General features: G+C 54.3%; 1 protein-coding gene across 3 annotated transcripts in view; it reads right to left on the bottom strand.

Annotated features, from left to right (window-relative positions):
* Positions 1 to 539: 539 nt before the first annotated feature.
* The window catches only part of MGAT5B (alpha-1,6-mannosylglycoprotein 6-beta-N-acetylglucosaminyltransferase B), a 73,029-nt gene continuing 55,699 nt past the window's right edge, over positions 540 to 17,869 (bottom strand). The window contains exons 10-17 of one of the 3 annotated variants that reach the window (XM_080395337.1): positions 17,331 to 17,464; positions 16,478 to 16,614; positions 13,779 to 13,934; positions 12,909 to 13,055; positions 11,205 to 11,321; positions 3,165 to 3,239; positions 2,324 to 2,598; positions 540 to 1,175 (exon numbers count right to left, since the gene is read on the bottom strand). In XM_080395337.1, the coding sequence (XP_080251463.1) occupies positions 977 to 1,175; positions 2,324 to 2,598; positions 3,165 to 3,239; positions 11,205 to 11,321; positions 12,909 to 13,055; positions 13,779 to 13,934; positions 16,478 to 16,614; positions 17,331 to 17,464 (1,240 nt within the window). In that variant the 3' untranslated portion in view covers positions 540 to 976. Of the gene's footprint in view, positions 1,176 to 2,299; positions 2,599 to 3,164; positions 3,240 to 11,204; positions 11,322 to 12,908; positions 13,056 to 13,778; positions 13,935 to 16,477; positions 16,615 to 17,330; positions 17,465 to 17,869 lie in introns of all 3 variants that reach the window. The other 2 variants (XM_080395338.1, XM_080395339.1) reach the window with 2 other exon arrangements.

Below are 17,869 nucleotides of genomic sequence, written 5' to 3'. Positions count from 1 at the left end.
CTGAGCTGCCCCCTTTCCCTGGCCTCGGTCTGTGCCCACCGGCAATTCCGCTCAGCTGCTGCAGCACATCCTCCTGCCTGCTCACTTGAACCCTGAGCAGCCCCGTGCCCCCACCGTCACCTCTGGTGCCTCATCCCCGAGGGATGTACAGCCCCAAGCCCCCGCCATCACCTCCCGTGCCTCAGTCCCTGAGGGATGTACAGCTCCATGCACAGCCCAGAAGAGAGCAGAGAACCACGGGGGGCTGGGGGGGGCTCACTTTGGCCACCTCTGCCCTGCCAGCAGCATCGCTGCGGGGTCCAGCATCCCTCCTGGGAGCCCTCCCCAGCCCCATCCTGCCCCTCGCTTCCCAGGGACAGTCTGGGGGCCATCCAGCCCCTGCTGGCTCTTCCTGGGGACACCAGGGGGACAGACCCCACTGTGTCCCTCCAGCCCAGCCACTCTTCTCAGGCTCCCCCCAGCCCCACAGCCAAGGCAGGCACCGGCAGCCTCCCTGTGCCCCCCAGCACAGCTCTGCCCAATAACTCCCACAGAAAGGCTGGGTGTTGCTTCCCCTTTAATTTACCACTTGTCATGGGGAGGGTTAAAAAAAAATAAATCAATAAATAAAACAACCTAGGATGCTTGGAGAAGATGAAAACCCTGAAACTGCAGTCTGCTGGTGGCTTGTCCTGTTGCCAGAGGAGGAGAGGGGTGTCCCTGCCCCCCCCCCCCCCTCCCCACCACCCCACCCCAGTGCCACCAGGTCCAGGTGGGTTCGGATGCGGTCCGATGATGCTCCTCGAGAAGAAAATGAAACCAAACATCAGGACATGGTCACTCACAGTTGACTGGCGGATGAAACAACCTCCAGCGTCCGACACCCCTGGCTCACCCGCCAAGAGGGACCTGTCCCACCTCCAGCTATTGCAGAAGCTTTGAGAAAGCCACTCATTACACGTTGCATGTCGCAAACACGGGACACACACACACCAAGTCACAAGCAGTCCCTGCACAGAGCCACTTGTCCTTTGCGGTAGTCGCGGCATGGGCAGAGGCGCCGGTACTTGGTGTTGTAGCCCGCGCAGCTGAAGAGCAGTGGCTCCTTCTGGAGGTAGCACTCGTGGACGTTCTCAGCCACTGCTGGGTAAAGATGGTTCATCTCATACTCGGTGCTGTCGCAGGTGATGCTGAGCCTGGAAACAAAGACAAAGGTGGGTCAGTTCAGGTGAGGAGGCTGCCTGAGGTTTCACTGAAGGGTTTTTAGTGCTGTTCTATCCTTCCCGGGGAGGTTCCTTCCCTAAGCGTTGGGGCAGATCTTTGCTGGTTGCACCAGGAACCGTAAGTGCTCTGCTTGGCACCCCCTGGCTGGCTTATTACCAGCCCAACACACCATGCAGGCAGCGGTGACTCTTGCAACGCAGCCCTGCAGCCCCGAGACCACCCCGACCCTCATGTGGGCCAGGGATGGCTTAGGAAATCGTGCACAAAAATCCACTCAAATCTTTTATATCCCCCCACTGACCAACAAGCCTGTCCACTCTCGTGGACACCTTCCACAGCAGCTAACGTCCCCTACACAACAGCACACCAGTTCAACAGATGCCCACGTGCCCCCTGCTAGCCTGGATCAGCCAGCAGAACTGGGGCGGGCATCACCAAATGCCCCGAGGAGCAGCAGAAACGCCCAGTGCGGATCTCAGCATCCCTCTCCTACCACCCATGCCCATGCCAGCAGACAGAGAGGCAGTGCTGGCATCGCCCTCCCACCAACCCCTCTCAACTGGTGAGTCCCTGAACAAGCTCATTTTAAAGTCTGGAGTGGGGCATGGAGGGGAGGGTGAAATCCAAGCCCCAGCCCTAATTTATCGCATAAAAATGTCACTGGGATTCACAGCACCTGCCTGACCAGCATAATAGCAATAGTAATGCTCGCATTTTAATTGCCCATAGAGCAGCATGGAGCTTGGTGGCAGATTTATACTCTATTAAAACTTCACCGCTGTGTGTTCAAAATGCAGTTTTATAAAGAAAGATTATAAAAAAAGAGAGAAAGGGAGAGAGCTCGGAGGAGGTGGAGAGGAACGGGGTGGGGGAGAGATGGGAACGTGCCTGGAAAGGCTATTGTTGCCTTCTGAAGTGTGAAGCTGGTCAAGGCCAACACATGCAAGCAACGGGCTGCTCTCCGGCAGCACCCTGCCCGCACCGCCTTGTGCATGAAGGCACCTCAATGGGATTTCAGCAAGGAGGACATGAGGAAAATGGGTGCTGGGGATGAGGGGAGCAAAGGGATCATCCAGCTGATGGTCCCCACCACCACCTTGCTGTGAAGGTCACAACTCACTGGAGAAACACCTCCTTCTTGTTGAGGAATCTGAAGAAGGTGGGCTCACAGACCAGCCCGTGCCGCCGGCACGTCTCAGTGCAGGCGTGCTGGGTCTCCGACACCCACACCTGCAGCGAGCCCACTGGGGGCCAGGCGTGGGGGTCCCAGCTGGCACTGGGGGACCACACCAGGTGAGTGGCATTGGGGGACAGGGCCAGTGGGCTCGGAGGGCTTTGCATAGCAGGACTCTTGGCCTTGGGAGGCAGTGGAGGAGACGACGTGGTGCAGAAATCCTGGTGGGAGAAAAGACAGTGGGTCAGTGTCCAGAGGGACAGGGTGAGATGTTGGGGATGGAGAAGGGAGGGTGCTGGTGGGACAGAAGGACACTTGGGCTGCTGAGTTTGCTTCTCAGGTTGAGGTCACCTGCATGCATAGATGGCATCCCCTGCTGTGGAAGATGAAGGCATCAACCCCCTCTTCTTCTCCCAACGCTACCTTACGTTCTGCAGCAGAAAGGTCTTGACCCAGACTCATTACCTCCAGCTACTTGCAACCACCCCCCCTGTGTCTTTGGTTCATGGCAAATCTCCCCCAGCCCCCATCTCCTGGTGCTCTCTTCAATTAGGCCACCAGCTGCACAGGGCTGGGACCCGGGGTGCCACGCTGGGGAGCTGCACTGGCTCAGTGGTTACTTACCCAGAGGAACAGGAACAGACCCATGGCAGAACAGGGACGGTTCCCCAGGGAGGACAGGGATGCTCCCCCAGGGAGGACAGGGACGTCTCCCCAGGGAGGACAGGGATGATTCCCCAGGCAGGACAGGGATGCTCCCCCAGGGAGGACAGGGATGCTCCCCAACCTGGTGCTGAATGTAGGCGTGGATTCGCTCCAGCATCCCCTCGCAGGTGTACTCGTAAGGCAGGTAAGGGTCCACCTGTGAAGGGGGAAGAGCAGAGCACAGGCAGCAAGCAGGGACAGCCTTGTCCCCCCACTGGGACCGGTGGCCTGGGACAGCAGTGCCCCAACCACCGAAGCCCACGGCTTGTGTCTGTCCACCAAAGCAAGCAGAGCATAAAAGTAGGGCTGGAAAAACTTCACAAGCCGTAAAGCACTAGAGAAAGAGGGTGAAGGATTAATTTTGATTCATCCCATGTATCGGTAACAATGAAGTTACCCTGTTCCATTTTAGTCTCGCTTTTCTTTGGTTTTGGCACGTTATAAAATAAAATCGGTTTTTAAGCAATAGGTCACTTCCAATTAAAGTATGAACTGTTTCAGCCCAAGAAACACTCCGCAAATGCAGGCAAGGGGCTGGGGGGGGTGTAATCTTAAAGTAGAGGGGTGTAGTTAAGACTGGTAAAGATGCCAGGCTAATCCTGGCTGGTGCCCTGGGTCTGGTCCAGCATCCTCTGTTCCTCTGCTCCTGTGTGCTCTGACCTCAGCACGGCTCTGCTTGCTCGGAGGAAGGTCCAGGCTTTGCTGCCCCGGTACTGCAACCCACCAAACTGGCCGGTGAAAAGCCCAGGGCTGGGACTGGCTGTGCACAACATAGGAACAAAAATCACTCTTCTCCCACTGCCACTTCACTAAGGGTTTGCTGCCCAGGGCAGATGGCTGTGATGGGGTGGAAGCCCAGTCCCAGAGGCTTGGTGCTCCCCGCTGCCGCCAGCACAGGCTGGGACAGGGCAGGGATGCAGCAGCCGGGTGCACACTGGAATGGAGGAAATGTTAATGCCCACGTATGTACATGCCGGTGCTGCACCCCCACGTTGATAACTGCTATTTTTACAGAGCCAGCGACACTTAAACCATGGTGTATTTTTAGTGTGGGTTACAAAACACTGCAGGTCTTCGGGAGATTTCTGCCAGTGCTCTCTTCCTGACGTCACATCTCCCTGTCCCAAGAGCCACCCTTGGGTCCTGGCATGGAAACCCCCTTCTCTACACAGCGACTCAGCAGCATCCCCCAAACAAGCATATCCCTGGCACACCGAGAGCACAGGTTCCGGGCGAGCAGGCAGAAGCAGGCAGAAGCAGGCAGAAGCAGGCAGCTGGGCTCACTGCCCTCCAGCAGCGCCAGCGCACAGCTGTTGCCCCAGAGTCAACAGTGATTTTCCCCAGGGGAAGAGCATGGCCAGGACGGCTATGTCATTGATCCACCCCCTTCTTCTGGAACAAATAATTTTTAAAGGAAATTTCTGCCCTGGGAGGACAGATTTTTCCATACTCCCTTATTTTTCCAGAGAGATGTTACATGAGATGCAGACAGTGGCGCGTGGAAGGGTCTGGTCCTCGCGCCCCCCCCCCCCCCCCCCCCCCTTTCCCCCGTGCATCTCTGCAAAGCTTCATGTAAAAGGATTATAAGCAAGAATACCCTAAAGGTAATTAATCCAGAAAACACCATTTCTTCCATTTTCTGAGCTCTGCGCCTCCAGAACAGCTAGCTGCTTTTGTAGTACCCATCAAACCCAAGCTCAAAGGCTCACTCTGCCGAGAAGATCACTCTAAGCATCTCCCTGCCATAAATACCCCACCTGAGATCTCAGCCAGGCTGGAAATCACAGCTGCTCCATCTAATTACAGATGTGCACGCTAATCAGGGCTGACACAATGACAAGCAATTCTTGGCTCTGAATTGCTGATGGGTGCTCAGTTAACTGGGGCAGAGTCCACAGAGCAGAACTGCCCATCTGGGTCACACAGAGCCTGAGCCAGGCAGGGTGCTGGGTGCTGCCTGGCACCCATTCAGGGGGGAGACAAACCCCCCTTGCTCAGCACCACCAGTGCTCAGTCTCACCTTACAACTGCTTTCATGGCCGCAATGCTGGGGGGGGCTTTTCCCAGGACCCCATCACACCAGGCATGGTGCAGATGTAATTCTGTAACAGTCTCTTTCCCCCAAAATACTGCTGTGGTACCCAGTGGGATGCAGCACATCCACAGCCAGGTGGAGGCAGAAAACCTCCTTGTACTGGCACATGTAGCTGGAGGTCATGCTCTGGGCACAATCCCACCTGCCCGCAGGCTCCTGGGAGCCCTCTGGGGTCCAGGAGCATCAGGAGGCTGCAGCCCCCTCTCCTCCAGCCCCAACACCTCTATGTGCCCTCCTCATCTGGGGGCTCCCCCAGAGGCTGTCGTTTCCCCCTGCTCCACTTCCCCAGGCTCGTTAGGATTCAGCTCCTGCACCCAGGACTGATAGAAAATGCCAATTTTGAGAAGGTAATTGTTTAATTAAAATCTGACAGGCTTGGCCTCCTCTTGACAGCCGTATCATTAATGCCACTCCCCACACTGGGAGCTCAGGATCTCTCCAGAGCCCTGGGAGGGAGGAGAAGGAGGGGGGCTCTGAGGTGGGGACCACAGCATCCCGCTGCCCAGTGGAGCGATGCACTGGATGCCACGGGTGGGAGCAGAGGGGGCGGTGAAGATGGACCTTTGCCATCCTTTCCCCCAGGCATCAGTGGGGAACACAGGACCAGAGCTCTCCACCAGCCAAATGGGGAGTTACTGCTGCCCCATGGGGATACCTCCATAAGAGCCCTGGTTTTATAATCTCCAGCAGGAATCCCAGAGCTGGAAAGAGCAGTAAGTCTCCCTCGCTCAAAAGGAAAAGAAAGGGAAAAAAAAATCCAAACGTCCTCAGACAAGTAAGTAGAAAAATAATGCCATTCTCTACCAGCACGTAACAGCAGGCTGGGAACATTTTAACCAGCTATTTTCGCTGTGATGTTTAATACGCCGCTCTTTCAAGCATAGTCTGAAATGTATAATTTTCCATTATATTCCTGTATGTTTGACTTTAATATAATGAAGCCTTCTCCCTTCACTACATCAGAATATTGGGTCTATTAAATTGCTTGTGCAAGGACTATTTTTGACAATAGATGAAAAAGGTGAAGGCTAAGAAAATGGTGGTACCTGCAAACCTCTCTCCTTCTCCAGTCTCTAACCCCTGGCTAATGGCCATAATCCATCATGAGGACAAGCCTCCTGGCGTCACCTTTCCCTGGGGGACACAATTTGTGTCTTGGCCCCGTGCAACTGTGCCAGGATTTGATCTCTGAGCTGGAGGGCTTTGGTGATTCCATGATTTCAATTTTCCTTACAAACAGGTCAGGGATGCAAGCCAGCAGTGAAACGCAAAACTGCTCCAAGGGGGGATGAATGGCAGAGGCACAGCTTGCCAAAAGCCTTCCCCAGCAGCTGCAGGGTGACCTGGAGCGGGTGCCACCTGCAAAAGAACAAGGGAGGGGTGCACAAGGGCTTTTCCTCAGGGTGAGGCTTGGACAGCTCTTCTGGCTTGGGGGGTGGCTTGGATGGGTCTGCTCCATGGGTGGGTAAAAAGCTGCCCGGACAGCTGAGCCCAAGGCATGGTGGTGCACGGGGTCACAGCTGCTGGCGGCGGGCACAGCGGTGCTCCCCAGGGCTCCGTGCTGGGGCCAGCCCTGTTGAACGTCTTTATCAACAATCTGGAGGAGGGACTCGAGGGCATCAGTTCGCAGATGACACCAAGCGGGGTGGGAGTGCTGATCTGCGGGGGGGCAGGAGGCTCTGCAGGGGGGTCTGGGCGGGCTGGACCGATGGGCTGAGGCCAAGTGCGTGAGGGTCAACAGGGCTCCGTGCCGGGTCCTGCCCGTGGGTCACACCAGCCCCAGGCAGCTGCGGGCCGGGGGCAGGGGGCTGGGAAGCTGCCCAGTGGGAAAGGGCCTGGGGGGCTGTTTCACAGCTGGCTGGGCATAAGCCGGCTGTGTGCCCAAGTGGCCAAGATGGCCAAGAGCCCCTGGCTTGTGTCTGAAACAGCGTGGCCAGCAGGGCCAGGGCAGTGCCCATCCCCCTGCGCTGGGCACCGGTGCAGCCGCCCCCCGAGCCCTGGGCTCAGCTCTGGCCCCCCACTGCCAGGGGGACGCAGAGGGGCTGGAGCGTGTCCAGGGACGGGCAGGGGGCTGGGGAAGGGGCTGGGGCACCAGGCTGAGGGGGGGCTCAGGGGGGGGCTCAGCCTGGAGAGGAGGGGGCTCAGGGGGGCCCTGATCGCTCTCTGCAGGTGCCTGACAGGGGGGTGTAGGGGGGGGTTGGCCTCTTCTCCCAGGTAACAAGCGACAGGACGAGAGGGAATGGCCTCAGGTTGTGCCAGGGCAGGTTTAGACTGGATAGTAGGAAAAACTTCACTGGAAGGGTGGCCAGGCACTGGGACAGGCTGCCCAGGGAGGTGGGGGGGTCACCATCCCTGGAGATGCTCAGAAGATGCACAGATGCAGTGCTGAGGGATGTGGTATGGTGATGGACTTGGCAGTGCTGGGTTAACAGTTGGACTTGACAATTTCAGAGGTCTTTTCCAACGTAAATGATTCTATGATTCTACAAAAACCCATATTGCTAACCCAAGCCATGTGTAAACCATGACTCAGATCCCTCTCCGGAAAGAAGTTTCTTTCAAGCACACCGAGGTTGGTGAAGGACACTGGCTGCATCTCAGCAGCTTTATTTGCACATAGACAGCAGCCAGCCCTGCCAGCAGACCCGGCCGGCTCCAAACACACCAAAGGAAGCTCTGCCAGCCGGGCTGGAGCTGGGGCAAGGCTGTAGCTGTAAGGATGGCACATCCCACCTGGAGGTCCACCAGGACGGCTGTACAGCCAGGCCAGCAGCCACCTGGCCAGGGAGCCGCGGGCAGGCTGGGGCAGCTGCAAATAATGCTAAAATATTGCCGAGGCCTCAGCAAACTCCCCAGAGCCACTATGCTCTAAGCCAAGGCAAGCTTGTTTGTCAGCTTGACTGTATCAGAAATACTACCGGGTTGATAAAAGCAGCTTCCCAAAGGCTCTCAGGGGTTCCCAGCACCCCAGACCCTGGATCCCAGCACCCAGCACGGCACAGCTGCTGCCAGGAAAAGCTGTTGGCAGAGGCAGAGCAAAGGAGACACCTCACAGCTTCCCACAATATCCCATATCTCCAAAAATGTTTTCCTGACTTTTGCCTGGAAGATGCAAAACTAAAGCTGTGGGATAAGTGATTTTTCAGTTGCACAACAACAACAACAAAAAAAGAAAAGAAAAAAAAAAAAAGAAAACAAATATCCGTTTCAGGTCGGTTTTCAATTTCTAATGCTTCCACCCATCAAGGCCAGGAAAAATGCTGTGTTTCAGGTTCAGCAATCTGTTTGGGTTGGTGAAGCAAAGGGAAACGCATCATTTCAGATACAAGCCGTCCTTTCAATAAAATGGCAGGGTATTTTTAAACAAAGGCAGGCAGATGGGAAACAAAAACATACTATTTCATTCCAGTAATGTTGAAATGAAATGTTTTGACTGAAAAAATAAATTGACGGTGGTTATTCTGAAACACAGACACATTTTTTAGATATTCTGATAATGAAACACCCCATTTTCACTTTGGGGGAAAAAAAAGGCGTCAGTAAAATAGTTTCTCTGAGCTCCAGTGCCTGGCTGGGAACAGCCACATTAAACTGCCCAGCCACCAGCTTTCTGCCGCTCCTCCTGCTAATGCCCTTGTTTTCAACTCCTGCTGTAACAAACAGTACTTTAAAGACAAGACACCAAGGGATCCCTGAAGCCAAAGCCCATAATAAGGCTTTTAAACCTGTAAGGTAGGTCAATTTTTAAGCTTAATTGCCTTGACAGCATCTCTAATAAAGCAGACCTTTCTATTTAAAAGATAAAAAGGGGAAAAAAAGGAGGGGGGAAAAAAAGTTGCTGTGAGTTATTCACAGTCCCTGCTCTGCTTCAGGAGGATTTATACAATATCTTTAAAAAAACCCAGAGAGGTGAGTTGGAGATTAAACCAGCACGCCTCTTGGTGGGAAGGAATAACTTTGCTCCAGAACGACTGCACGCTTTTAATGCAAGCGGGATGTCAGCGCCTTGTTTTATCATCTGAGACAAATTTAAGTCTTCAGCCTCCCAGCAGCCGAGGCTAATTGCAGTGGTCGGGATGCTCCCTGGGAGGGGACCTCAGGGTGGGGTCCCTGGACCCGCGAAGATGGGTGGCAGCTTTAGCTACCCTGTGGACCCATAAGAGAGAGTTTCTCTGACTATACACGGTGTCACGCTGGAATGGAGAAGAGAAAGCAGCTGCCCCGGGATGCCTGGCCATGGCAGCCTGGCCGCACAGGCAGCTGCCGGACCACGCTGGCGTGTGGGCACCCTCCTTCCAGCTCTGCTTCCCCTGCCCTCCATCAGCTGTTCAGCAACTGAAGGAATGTTAATTAAGGGAGGGAGGTAGCATGTGTTGTGACCGTACCACAGCTGCATCGACATGAAGAGTGGGAACGGGGAGAAAAGCCGAGACAGGAGCTTGTCTTTGGGCAAAACAGGAATCGGCACAGCAGTGGCACGCACTGGGCGAGCACCTGGTGCTGGGAACGGCAGGTCCCCACACCCGTTCCTCCTGCATGGTGCCTGTCACACCACCAAATCCTTTCCTAAAACCTTTCTTCTTCTTTTCTTTTTAACCAGACATTACCGTTAAGCATCTAAACAACCTGGTCCACATCCAGTCGACACTGCAGCACAGCACAGCTGCTCAGGAGCCAGCAGAGTCCTTTCCCCCACCCTTTAATCCTCCATCATTTTTAATTTTTTTTAGTAGCACGGCAGCACCAGACTTCACTGTTTTCTTTATCCTTTCTGGAAAAACTGAAAATCTCTTTTTCTCTCCTGAAACAGAGAGCAGCAGCTCCCGGCCACCCACCTGCAGTGTTGCCATCTCTTCAGCTCAGATGGTGGAGGGTCAAGCACTAACAGCTGGCCCGGCAGCACAGCAGCAGGGATGTAATTATTTTTAATTTAATTTTAATGGAGATATGGGAATGAATGTGCAAAACAACAACTGTTTTCGTAAGTTGGGTTTGTTTGGTCTTTGCAAACTCATAGAGAAAATCAGCACAAGGTGAATCACTGCGGCAATCACTGGGGCAATAAGCTGCGAGACCTAGGCAGATGGCATGGCCACATCAGCTGAATAAAGTCCCCAAACTGTGACAGACACCAGCCTCTGCAGCCTCTTTTCAGCAGGAAAAAGCAAGAATGACACCTCTCTGGCCACCATCACCCCAGTCCCCCCCAGCACCATGAACCCCAGACACCCACAGCCTGATGCAGAGCCCCAGTTTCACAGCACATCACCATCCTCAAGAGGGGACGGCTCATCCCAAGCGAAGCAAATTGCACGCAAAACGGCTATCAGACTTTCCTCCCCTCCAGGAAAATTGACTTTAATAATTTGGACAACTTGAAAGGCTCCTGCCACAGGGCAGGAGGTAAATATTCATGAGGGAGCTTTTCCAGGGCAGGCGCAGCGGGAGCGCTGCCTTCCCAGGGGGTCCCTGCACCCCCCTCCTTCCTTACATCCCTTCATCCTTCACAGAGGCAACTCCTGGCGCTCCTCCTATTGATTTGCTCAATCCAAATGATAATGATAAACAGTGAAATGTGGGAACAGCAGGTGCAGAGGTCTGTAACTCTCCGGGTACATGCACAGAGATGCTCTCCGGGTTTATCCTTGCTTCATGCCAGGTCCCAGCAGTGCCGTGCATCTCCAGCAACCTCACCCTCCTGCTCCCAAACCTCATCTCCCTTATCTTAGCTTCCCCTTGCTCTGGCTCTGCCCGATGGATTCCCAGGGGATCCCTCAAAGGCACGGCTCTGCCCTGGGGAAGCACCTACCACACTTGGTACCAAAGTAAGGTGGGAGCACACATGCCCCCGAAGATGCAGGAGGAAGATTTCTGCCTTGCACATGCAAATAATTTCAAAGGGGAACCAAGGAAGGAAAAGCAACCAATGCGCGAAAGGGAGAGCCAGGCACCAGCAACCACTGCTGATACCTATCCCTGCAAACCCGGTAGTGGGGACATAGCCCCACCACCACCTCCGAGCCGTACCTGGGTCCTCACGATAGTTTTGATAGCAGCTTCAAACTCTTCGGAGTTATTGTAGTCGACAGTCCACACGTGCGGCTTCCCGATGAAGTCTTCGGCATATGGGTGTTGGGAGGACACCTAAAACACAGTAGCGTGAGCTGGTTTTTGCAATCCCTGCCAGAACGGCTGCTGTGTACCGCTCGCAGCCGTGATGGCAGAGAGAAGCAGCAGGCTCTGGCGCAGACACACAGTTGGGTTTTAACCCATTGCACATAGGGACATGCTGGAAAAAGCCTGCCTCTGAAGCCAGCTGCCCCCCAGCCTCAGGCTGATGCTCTAAAATTCCTGCTGGGTTGGGATGCTCCATTCCCATCAACACTGAAATCGCCTCCATAGCCCTGAATATCTCCACCTTTGTAATACAGGTACAATGTAACCTTGACCCGAGCCATCTGCAGGTCTGGAGCGGCAAAAATAGACCAAACCAGCAAGGTCTGTGAAGGCACCATGTCTCCCAGGTTTGCTAAATCCAGAAACAAGGCAGACAGAAAATCCATCACCACTGAAAGCCAGGAAAGTCTGGCACCAGGAGAAAGCGGCGCTGGAAGCTGTATCACCCTGATGCCACAGGCAGCCCTACACACTGATACCCACAGCCACCCGCCCCTCACCAGGCAATTTTTGGGGATCTACTTCTTTGATTTCAGCCCCGGAGCTGCCTTTTCAGCCCCACGCTGCTGCAAGGCAGCCAGAGCCCAGATCTCCTCTCAGGAAGGGAAAAGAGAGGATGCTGAGCAGAGGAGGTGTTTCGGGGGCACTGTGAAGCAGTGCAGAGGGGCCTGAAAACCTGCCAGCTGGAGGAGGAGAGCAGTGCATGCTCTGTATTTTATGCTCCAGCTTGCTCTCCTTTCCTATTTTTTTCCTCAACTGGTTTTGATCACCTCCCTCCCCCCCGGTGTATAAACACCCTGGGGCATTTCACAGCCCTCACTCCCGCCTCCGAAGCACAATCACAGCACCCGCCCAGGATGGGTGCTAACACTGGCAGCTGATTAGGGGGGTGCATGGGACAGACATGAGGGTCTAGGACAGGCTAGTGCCCCCCACCCCATGATGGGTGCCACTGAGCTGGGCTGTGGCAGGGCTGAGCCGCAGAGTCCCCCAGCAAAGCCCTTCTCAGCAGGAGTGAGTGTTGCACTCCATTATCCACTCTATTAATAATAAAAGAGGCTATTTTCTCAACCCTTTAACTTTTAAAGAGTTCCTACTTCACTTAGATTGAATTCCCAGTGACAGGCAAGCCTGGGAGGGATTTTGCCCCCCTGCACACCACAGAGGCCCTGGTGTCCCTCTGGGTGTACAAAAGGATGAACAGGGGAGCATCACCCCAGTTTGGGAGCAGGGTATGGGGGGTGCATGGATCTGGGCTGATGGGGAAGAAGCTGGGGGTTTTGGTCTGCAAAAGTCTCCTGCACCACCTTCTCTTTTGCAACCTCAAACCCACAGCAAGTCCCCTTGCATCCAAGCGCTCCAGGTGGAAACGATGACAGGATGGAAGAGGGGACCCCATCTGTAGGTACCCACGCTTCTGCATTTGGAGGGGATTTCACACAAAAAAACCAAAAAACTCTCCATTTAGCTACTGCTCCTCCCGGGCTGTCCCGAACCCTGGTGTAAAGGGAGTGGCTCCATCCAGGCCATCCACTCGCCTCCTGCCAGACTTGCCTCTCTCGATGTTGGCTTCCCACGGAAGAACTCGTGGTTGAGGGAGCTGTGCGGGGGGTTGAAACGTGCCTGCAGGAAAACGCAGCCGTTGGCGATGGCCTCCAGCGGGGCAGGACCCTCGTAGGGGAACCCAAAGCCAATGAAGAGCTACAAGGGAGAAGCCCGTGAGCTGGTTAGTGAACGTGGCCAAGCCCATAGGAAAGTCTCCCAAACAACCCACCAGCATCGCTCTCTGCCGCCCTGGCCCTGCACACCGAGCCTCTAAGGCAACTCCTTGCAGTTCAACACCCCATAGCTTAAATGTGCTAAAACCTCCCCCTGCTCCATGGCTCACAGCCCACCCCTGCAAAGCAACGGGGTGTTCAGGAGCTGCAGGTTCCCGCATGGTGCCTACGACCACCATACTGGCCCTGTATGGAGAAATACTGCTTTGCCAAAGCCATTTGGGCTGGTGAATCAAAAACGTCTCCCCCAGACCACCAGCTGAAGGTGACTGGGATGTGCCTGCACCCTGCACGCTCCCTCTGCAAATCCCATTTATTTTTATCATAGCTGTGGAGGGAAGGGGGGACCCACCCTGCTCAGCAATAAATGAATTAATGAGGAAACTTTGTGCTCCGTCTGCGGGCAGTCTGCAAGGAGAAACTCATCAGACACATCCTGATTTGAAATTATGTGCTCTGCTCTACTCCTGGCTAATTAGCCCTGCTGATGGCGCCTGCCAGCCTGGGAGGAGTGCAGATAACCGCCTCTCCCCACTCCCCACCTCCTTCTTTAATTATGTTTGCTTCCTCAAGGCAACCGAGTCCTCACTGCTGGCTGGTTAGCAGAGGCCGGGGTCTGCTGACGCCCCGTCTGGCCCTCACCTACCTTCGCCTTCCTCAGCAGCTGCTGGAACTCGTGCTGCGGCAGCAGCCCATGGTTCTTCACGAATGCTGGGACCTCGGGCGGCCGCTGCGTCTCATAATAAACTGTACCATGGATCTCCATGTACTTGTTGAGGATGGTCAGGAACTTTTCCTTGCCCTGGGGACGAAGGCATGGGTGTGAACAGCACCAGGAGATGCAGCTGCCCGCACCCCCCACCCCCACCCCCTGCTCCCCAAACCCGCATCCCCCCCTCCACATCCCTCGGACACATGTCCTGGACCACCCCAGGCTCCCAGTGAGCCTGGATGACGGTGGGATCCACCACCCTGCACATCAACACCTCAAGCCTCTGCCTTGCCTGCTGTCTCTGCAGGCAACTTCCACTCTGGAGCTGATGAATTAAAGGTTTCAAGAGGTTCAGAGGGAAGTTTCCAAAGACCAGAGCTTGCTAAAGGCCTCTTATTCCAGGTAACAAGTCCCCAGGATTTTCTCACTTAAGTTTAATCCTCTTTCACTACTTGGAAAATTAAGGGGGTCATCAGTTTTCTTCTTTTGGAAGCTTTCCTCCTCTTGCTCTCCAAAGAAGCCTTTTATTTTAACAATTCCTCTACTGCAGAATTTTTTGCTTGGAAAAACCACAAAGGGACCATCCTTTGGATACTGCATTTTTAGCTTGTTCCAGTGCTGCAATAGGCCCTGAAAGAGCAAAGACTGGGAGGGAGTAAGGAGGTATAAATGGGGAATTTGAAAAAACTCCCTATGTTACCTTAAAGCCTCTCTGAACACTGTATTTCTTCCCTCTGCCACGTATCCCTGGACTTCTCTAAGGCTAAACCCAAGTGCTTTTGGTGGGATTGAGGCTGCAGGGTGAAACCCTGGCCACAGTGCCACTAACACCCAAATCAGCACGGTTTTGACATCAATTCCCTAATACAATGGGCTTGGGGAGATGGGAGCGAAACACAGTTTATAGTCCCAGCGTAGCGCCCGGCACCACCGAGCATCACCTGGGGGGACCGATCCCCCTGCACGGTGGTGGGGCTGGCACGGGAGGCCCCCGCCACCACTGTATCTGGGCACTGTGAGTTGCCTTGACCCATGGAAGCTGGGGAACAGCCTGATGAAAACAGCTTTTCCCAGCTTATTAAAACTTCAGGTCCTGTTGCGAGCCAGAGGTGAGAGGTTCAGAGGGGTGGGAAATGAGAAATATGGGAAGGTAGGTTTAATGAAATGTTTCTAAATGTCAAAAAAGGATCCTGCTCTGGAGACAGCACTTGATCCAAGGCTTGTAAATAAACACCCAGCTCCAGAATACGGAGGTGTTCTCTTCCTTCCTAGACCTCAAAATCACTCAAGATGAGGAAAAGCCCCTCTTTCCCCTTGTTTTATTACATGGGGTGGCACAAGACGTGAAGAAATGCCCAGGCAGCCTGGTCTTGAGGAACAGCCACTAGCAAGAAACAGCCCTAGCCCCTTCACCCGGTAATAAATTACCTCAAATATGCAATTTTGGGGAAACTGATGATATTTGTGAATCCTGGCTAAAAGGAACAAACATTCGTAGTACTAAGGACGGAGGGAAATGTGCGTTCTGAGGTTTTAACTCTCTTTAGTGCCTTCCCAAATTAACCTATGTTCAGCTGAAACTTCTGAGTAAGAAAGGGCATGGGAATGATAGAAAAAGAAGACAAGATGTGGCATTTCCCCTAAAATGAGATGTTGTGGGGTTTCAGTAGGTCTTTCAGGGAGCCCCCGGCTAGGCAGATGCTGGAGGGATTTGCTGTCAGACATGGGAGGCGATGAAAAAGCCACAAACACCAGTGAACAGGAGATGGCATGGCTGGATTCTGGCCCACCGCAGGCATTCCTGTGAAGGCAGAGCCCCTAAACCAGGGAAGGTGGGGATGGAGAGGAGATACAGCCCTGGCTGCACCAACCCACAAGATCCTGGCAGCTCGGGAAGACTGAGCCTGTGATGAGTCACAGCCGACTCCGGCAAAACATTTTCTCTCATGAGAAGATGCACAGAGGTAAAGCCCAGCAGCAGCTGGTGCGGTACAGTACCTGCAACTGGAACAGCCCCAGGCGGTGCACAAAGGGAAAAAAAAATAAAAATCAAGAGACAGTGAGAATTAGCTCCTTTTTTCAAGCCCTGGAAGGAAAAGCTGCTGGCTAGCTCTGGATAAGATGGTTGGGGGAGTATACACATCCCCTGGCTGCTACAGGAGATGCAGGGGAGATGTTTCGGGGGGGTATTGCCCCCCTGCAGCTGCCCACCCCTCTCCCTGAGGCGCTACAGGTGGGGGCAGGCAGGGGACAGCACAACCCCTTTCACAGGGCACTTGAAAGCAGAGAGAAACCAATCATATCATATCATATCACAGGAAATCATCTAATCATTATAATTAATTAGATACAATCATTGCTATGAAATCCTCAGTCTAAGCAGCCTGTGGGGAGGAAGCATCGCCTAGAGCAAAGAGCAGGGGCCGGGGTCTCACCACCCTCTACCCCGTTTGCTCAGAGGCACTGGACATGTCACATCATGGCAGCAGCCTCAGCTTCCCCTCCATGAACAGGGCAAGGATGCTTCTCTGCAAACGCACTGAGATCTGCACCGTAAAAACTGGGGTAAGAGCCTCACAGCTCTGCCCAGGACTGCCCCTGCCCACCCAGGGGCTCCCCGCAGTGCCGAGGACACCCACCTTCCAGATGCTGGCCTCCTTCCCGTACACCACCGCCATGCTGCTCACTTTGTTGGATTTGATGAATTGCCTCTCTGTCTCGTTGAGCTCCTCCGACACGAAGCCCATGAAGGAGTTGTCGGGGGTGTGAGCTGCGGACACCAAGGGGAGAAGACACGTGGCTGGACGGATGTTTTCTGGAACCTCAGCAGGGTTGAGGCTGCAGCCCCACTGCAGCACGGGGGCTGAGATGAGCCCAGCTCCAGATCCTTGCTGGAGCTTGGAGGAAAAATGACATGAATCCCTATACAAGTAGCTCATAAAATACAGGCTTTGGAACTCGCTCAAGCTACTCCTTAAAAAGTAAAGCATTTTTAAGGCTCTAAATGGGCTTTATCCAGCCAGGAAAAAGCAGCCTTTGAGTCACCCAGCGCCCAGTGGGTCACCAAGCTCCTTTCAGACAAGCACATCTCCTTTTCCAAGCCACATGCCGAATCAGTGAGCTGCCTCTCACCTTCAGAACCCCAGCTGAAATAAAACCAGGCTTTGCAACCAAAACCACCCCACGACTCCCCTCCCAGGGGCTGGAAGCTCCTGGCTGTGCCCTGTGTTCGGCCCTGACTGTGCTGGAGCCAGCAACCCATCGCAGAGGAGGGAGGGTCTCCCTCCTTGGATCATTTCTATAGCCCAGAAAATGGCCAAACAGATTTGGGAGCTCCTTGCAGGCAGCGAGCAGGCAGGGGAAGCAGGAGCGGAGCCAGGGAGGATGGCACTGCCTGTGCATCACCTCCCGAAGGAGGTCAGACCAGCTTCTGCGGTGCCTCTGAGCCCCTGAAACTGCACCGCTGTGCCCCCATCCCCCACTCACGGAACATGGTCATGAACTGGGTGGGCTGCAGGTTCCAGTAGCCCCAGTTGGTGCGGTAGCCACGCAGCGTGGCGTACTCCTCGTGATTGTACGCTGGCTCTGTCCCAAAGGTATCGATGACCCGGACACGGCACCTGGGAGAGGAGACAGGACACGAGGACCTTGGTTTGAGAAAGTCCCACTGCCAGGGACATCTGGTGTCCCCAAGCAGCTCATCCTTTGCCTGTTCCCCAAGCAAAGCATGCAGGAACATCCCAGGCAGCCCTTCCTGACCCACCGCTCCCCCCTGAAACTAGCAATTCCCCTTCGCAGGCCTTTCATCTCCCTGACCGTCTGGAGAATGATGCATCTCCTGAAGACTTGTTAATGCTTTTCCCAATATCCCGGGAATGCTGAGGCAGGCATTACCAGCACAAGACTGAGGAGAGAAGGGGAGCATCAAGCAAGAGAAGAGCAAAACAAGCGGAATGCGAGAGCAAATGCATTTATAATAAAAGCAATAACACCGCTTGTCATTTTTCTCTCTAATAAAATTGTGT

The sequence above is a fragment of the Falco punctatus genome, assembly GCF_963210335.1.
Source record: "Falco punctatus genome assembly, chromosome: 1".
NCBI lineage: Eukaryota > Metazoa > Chordata > Aves > Falconiformes > Falconidae > Falco > Falco punctatus.
This window is presented reverse-complemented; position numbering and strand designations above follow the sequence as displayed.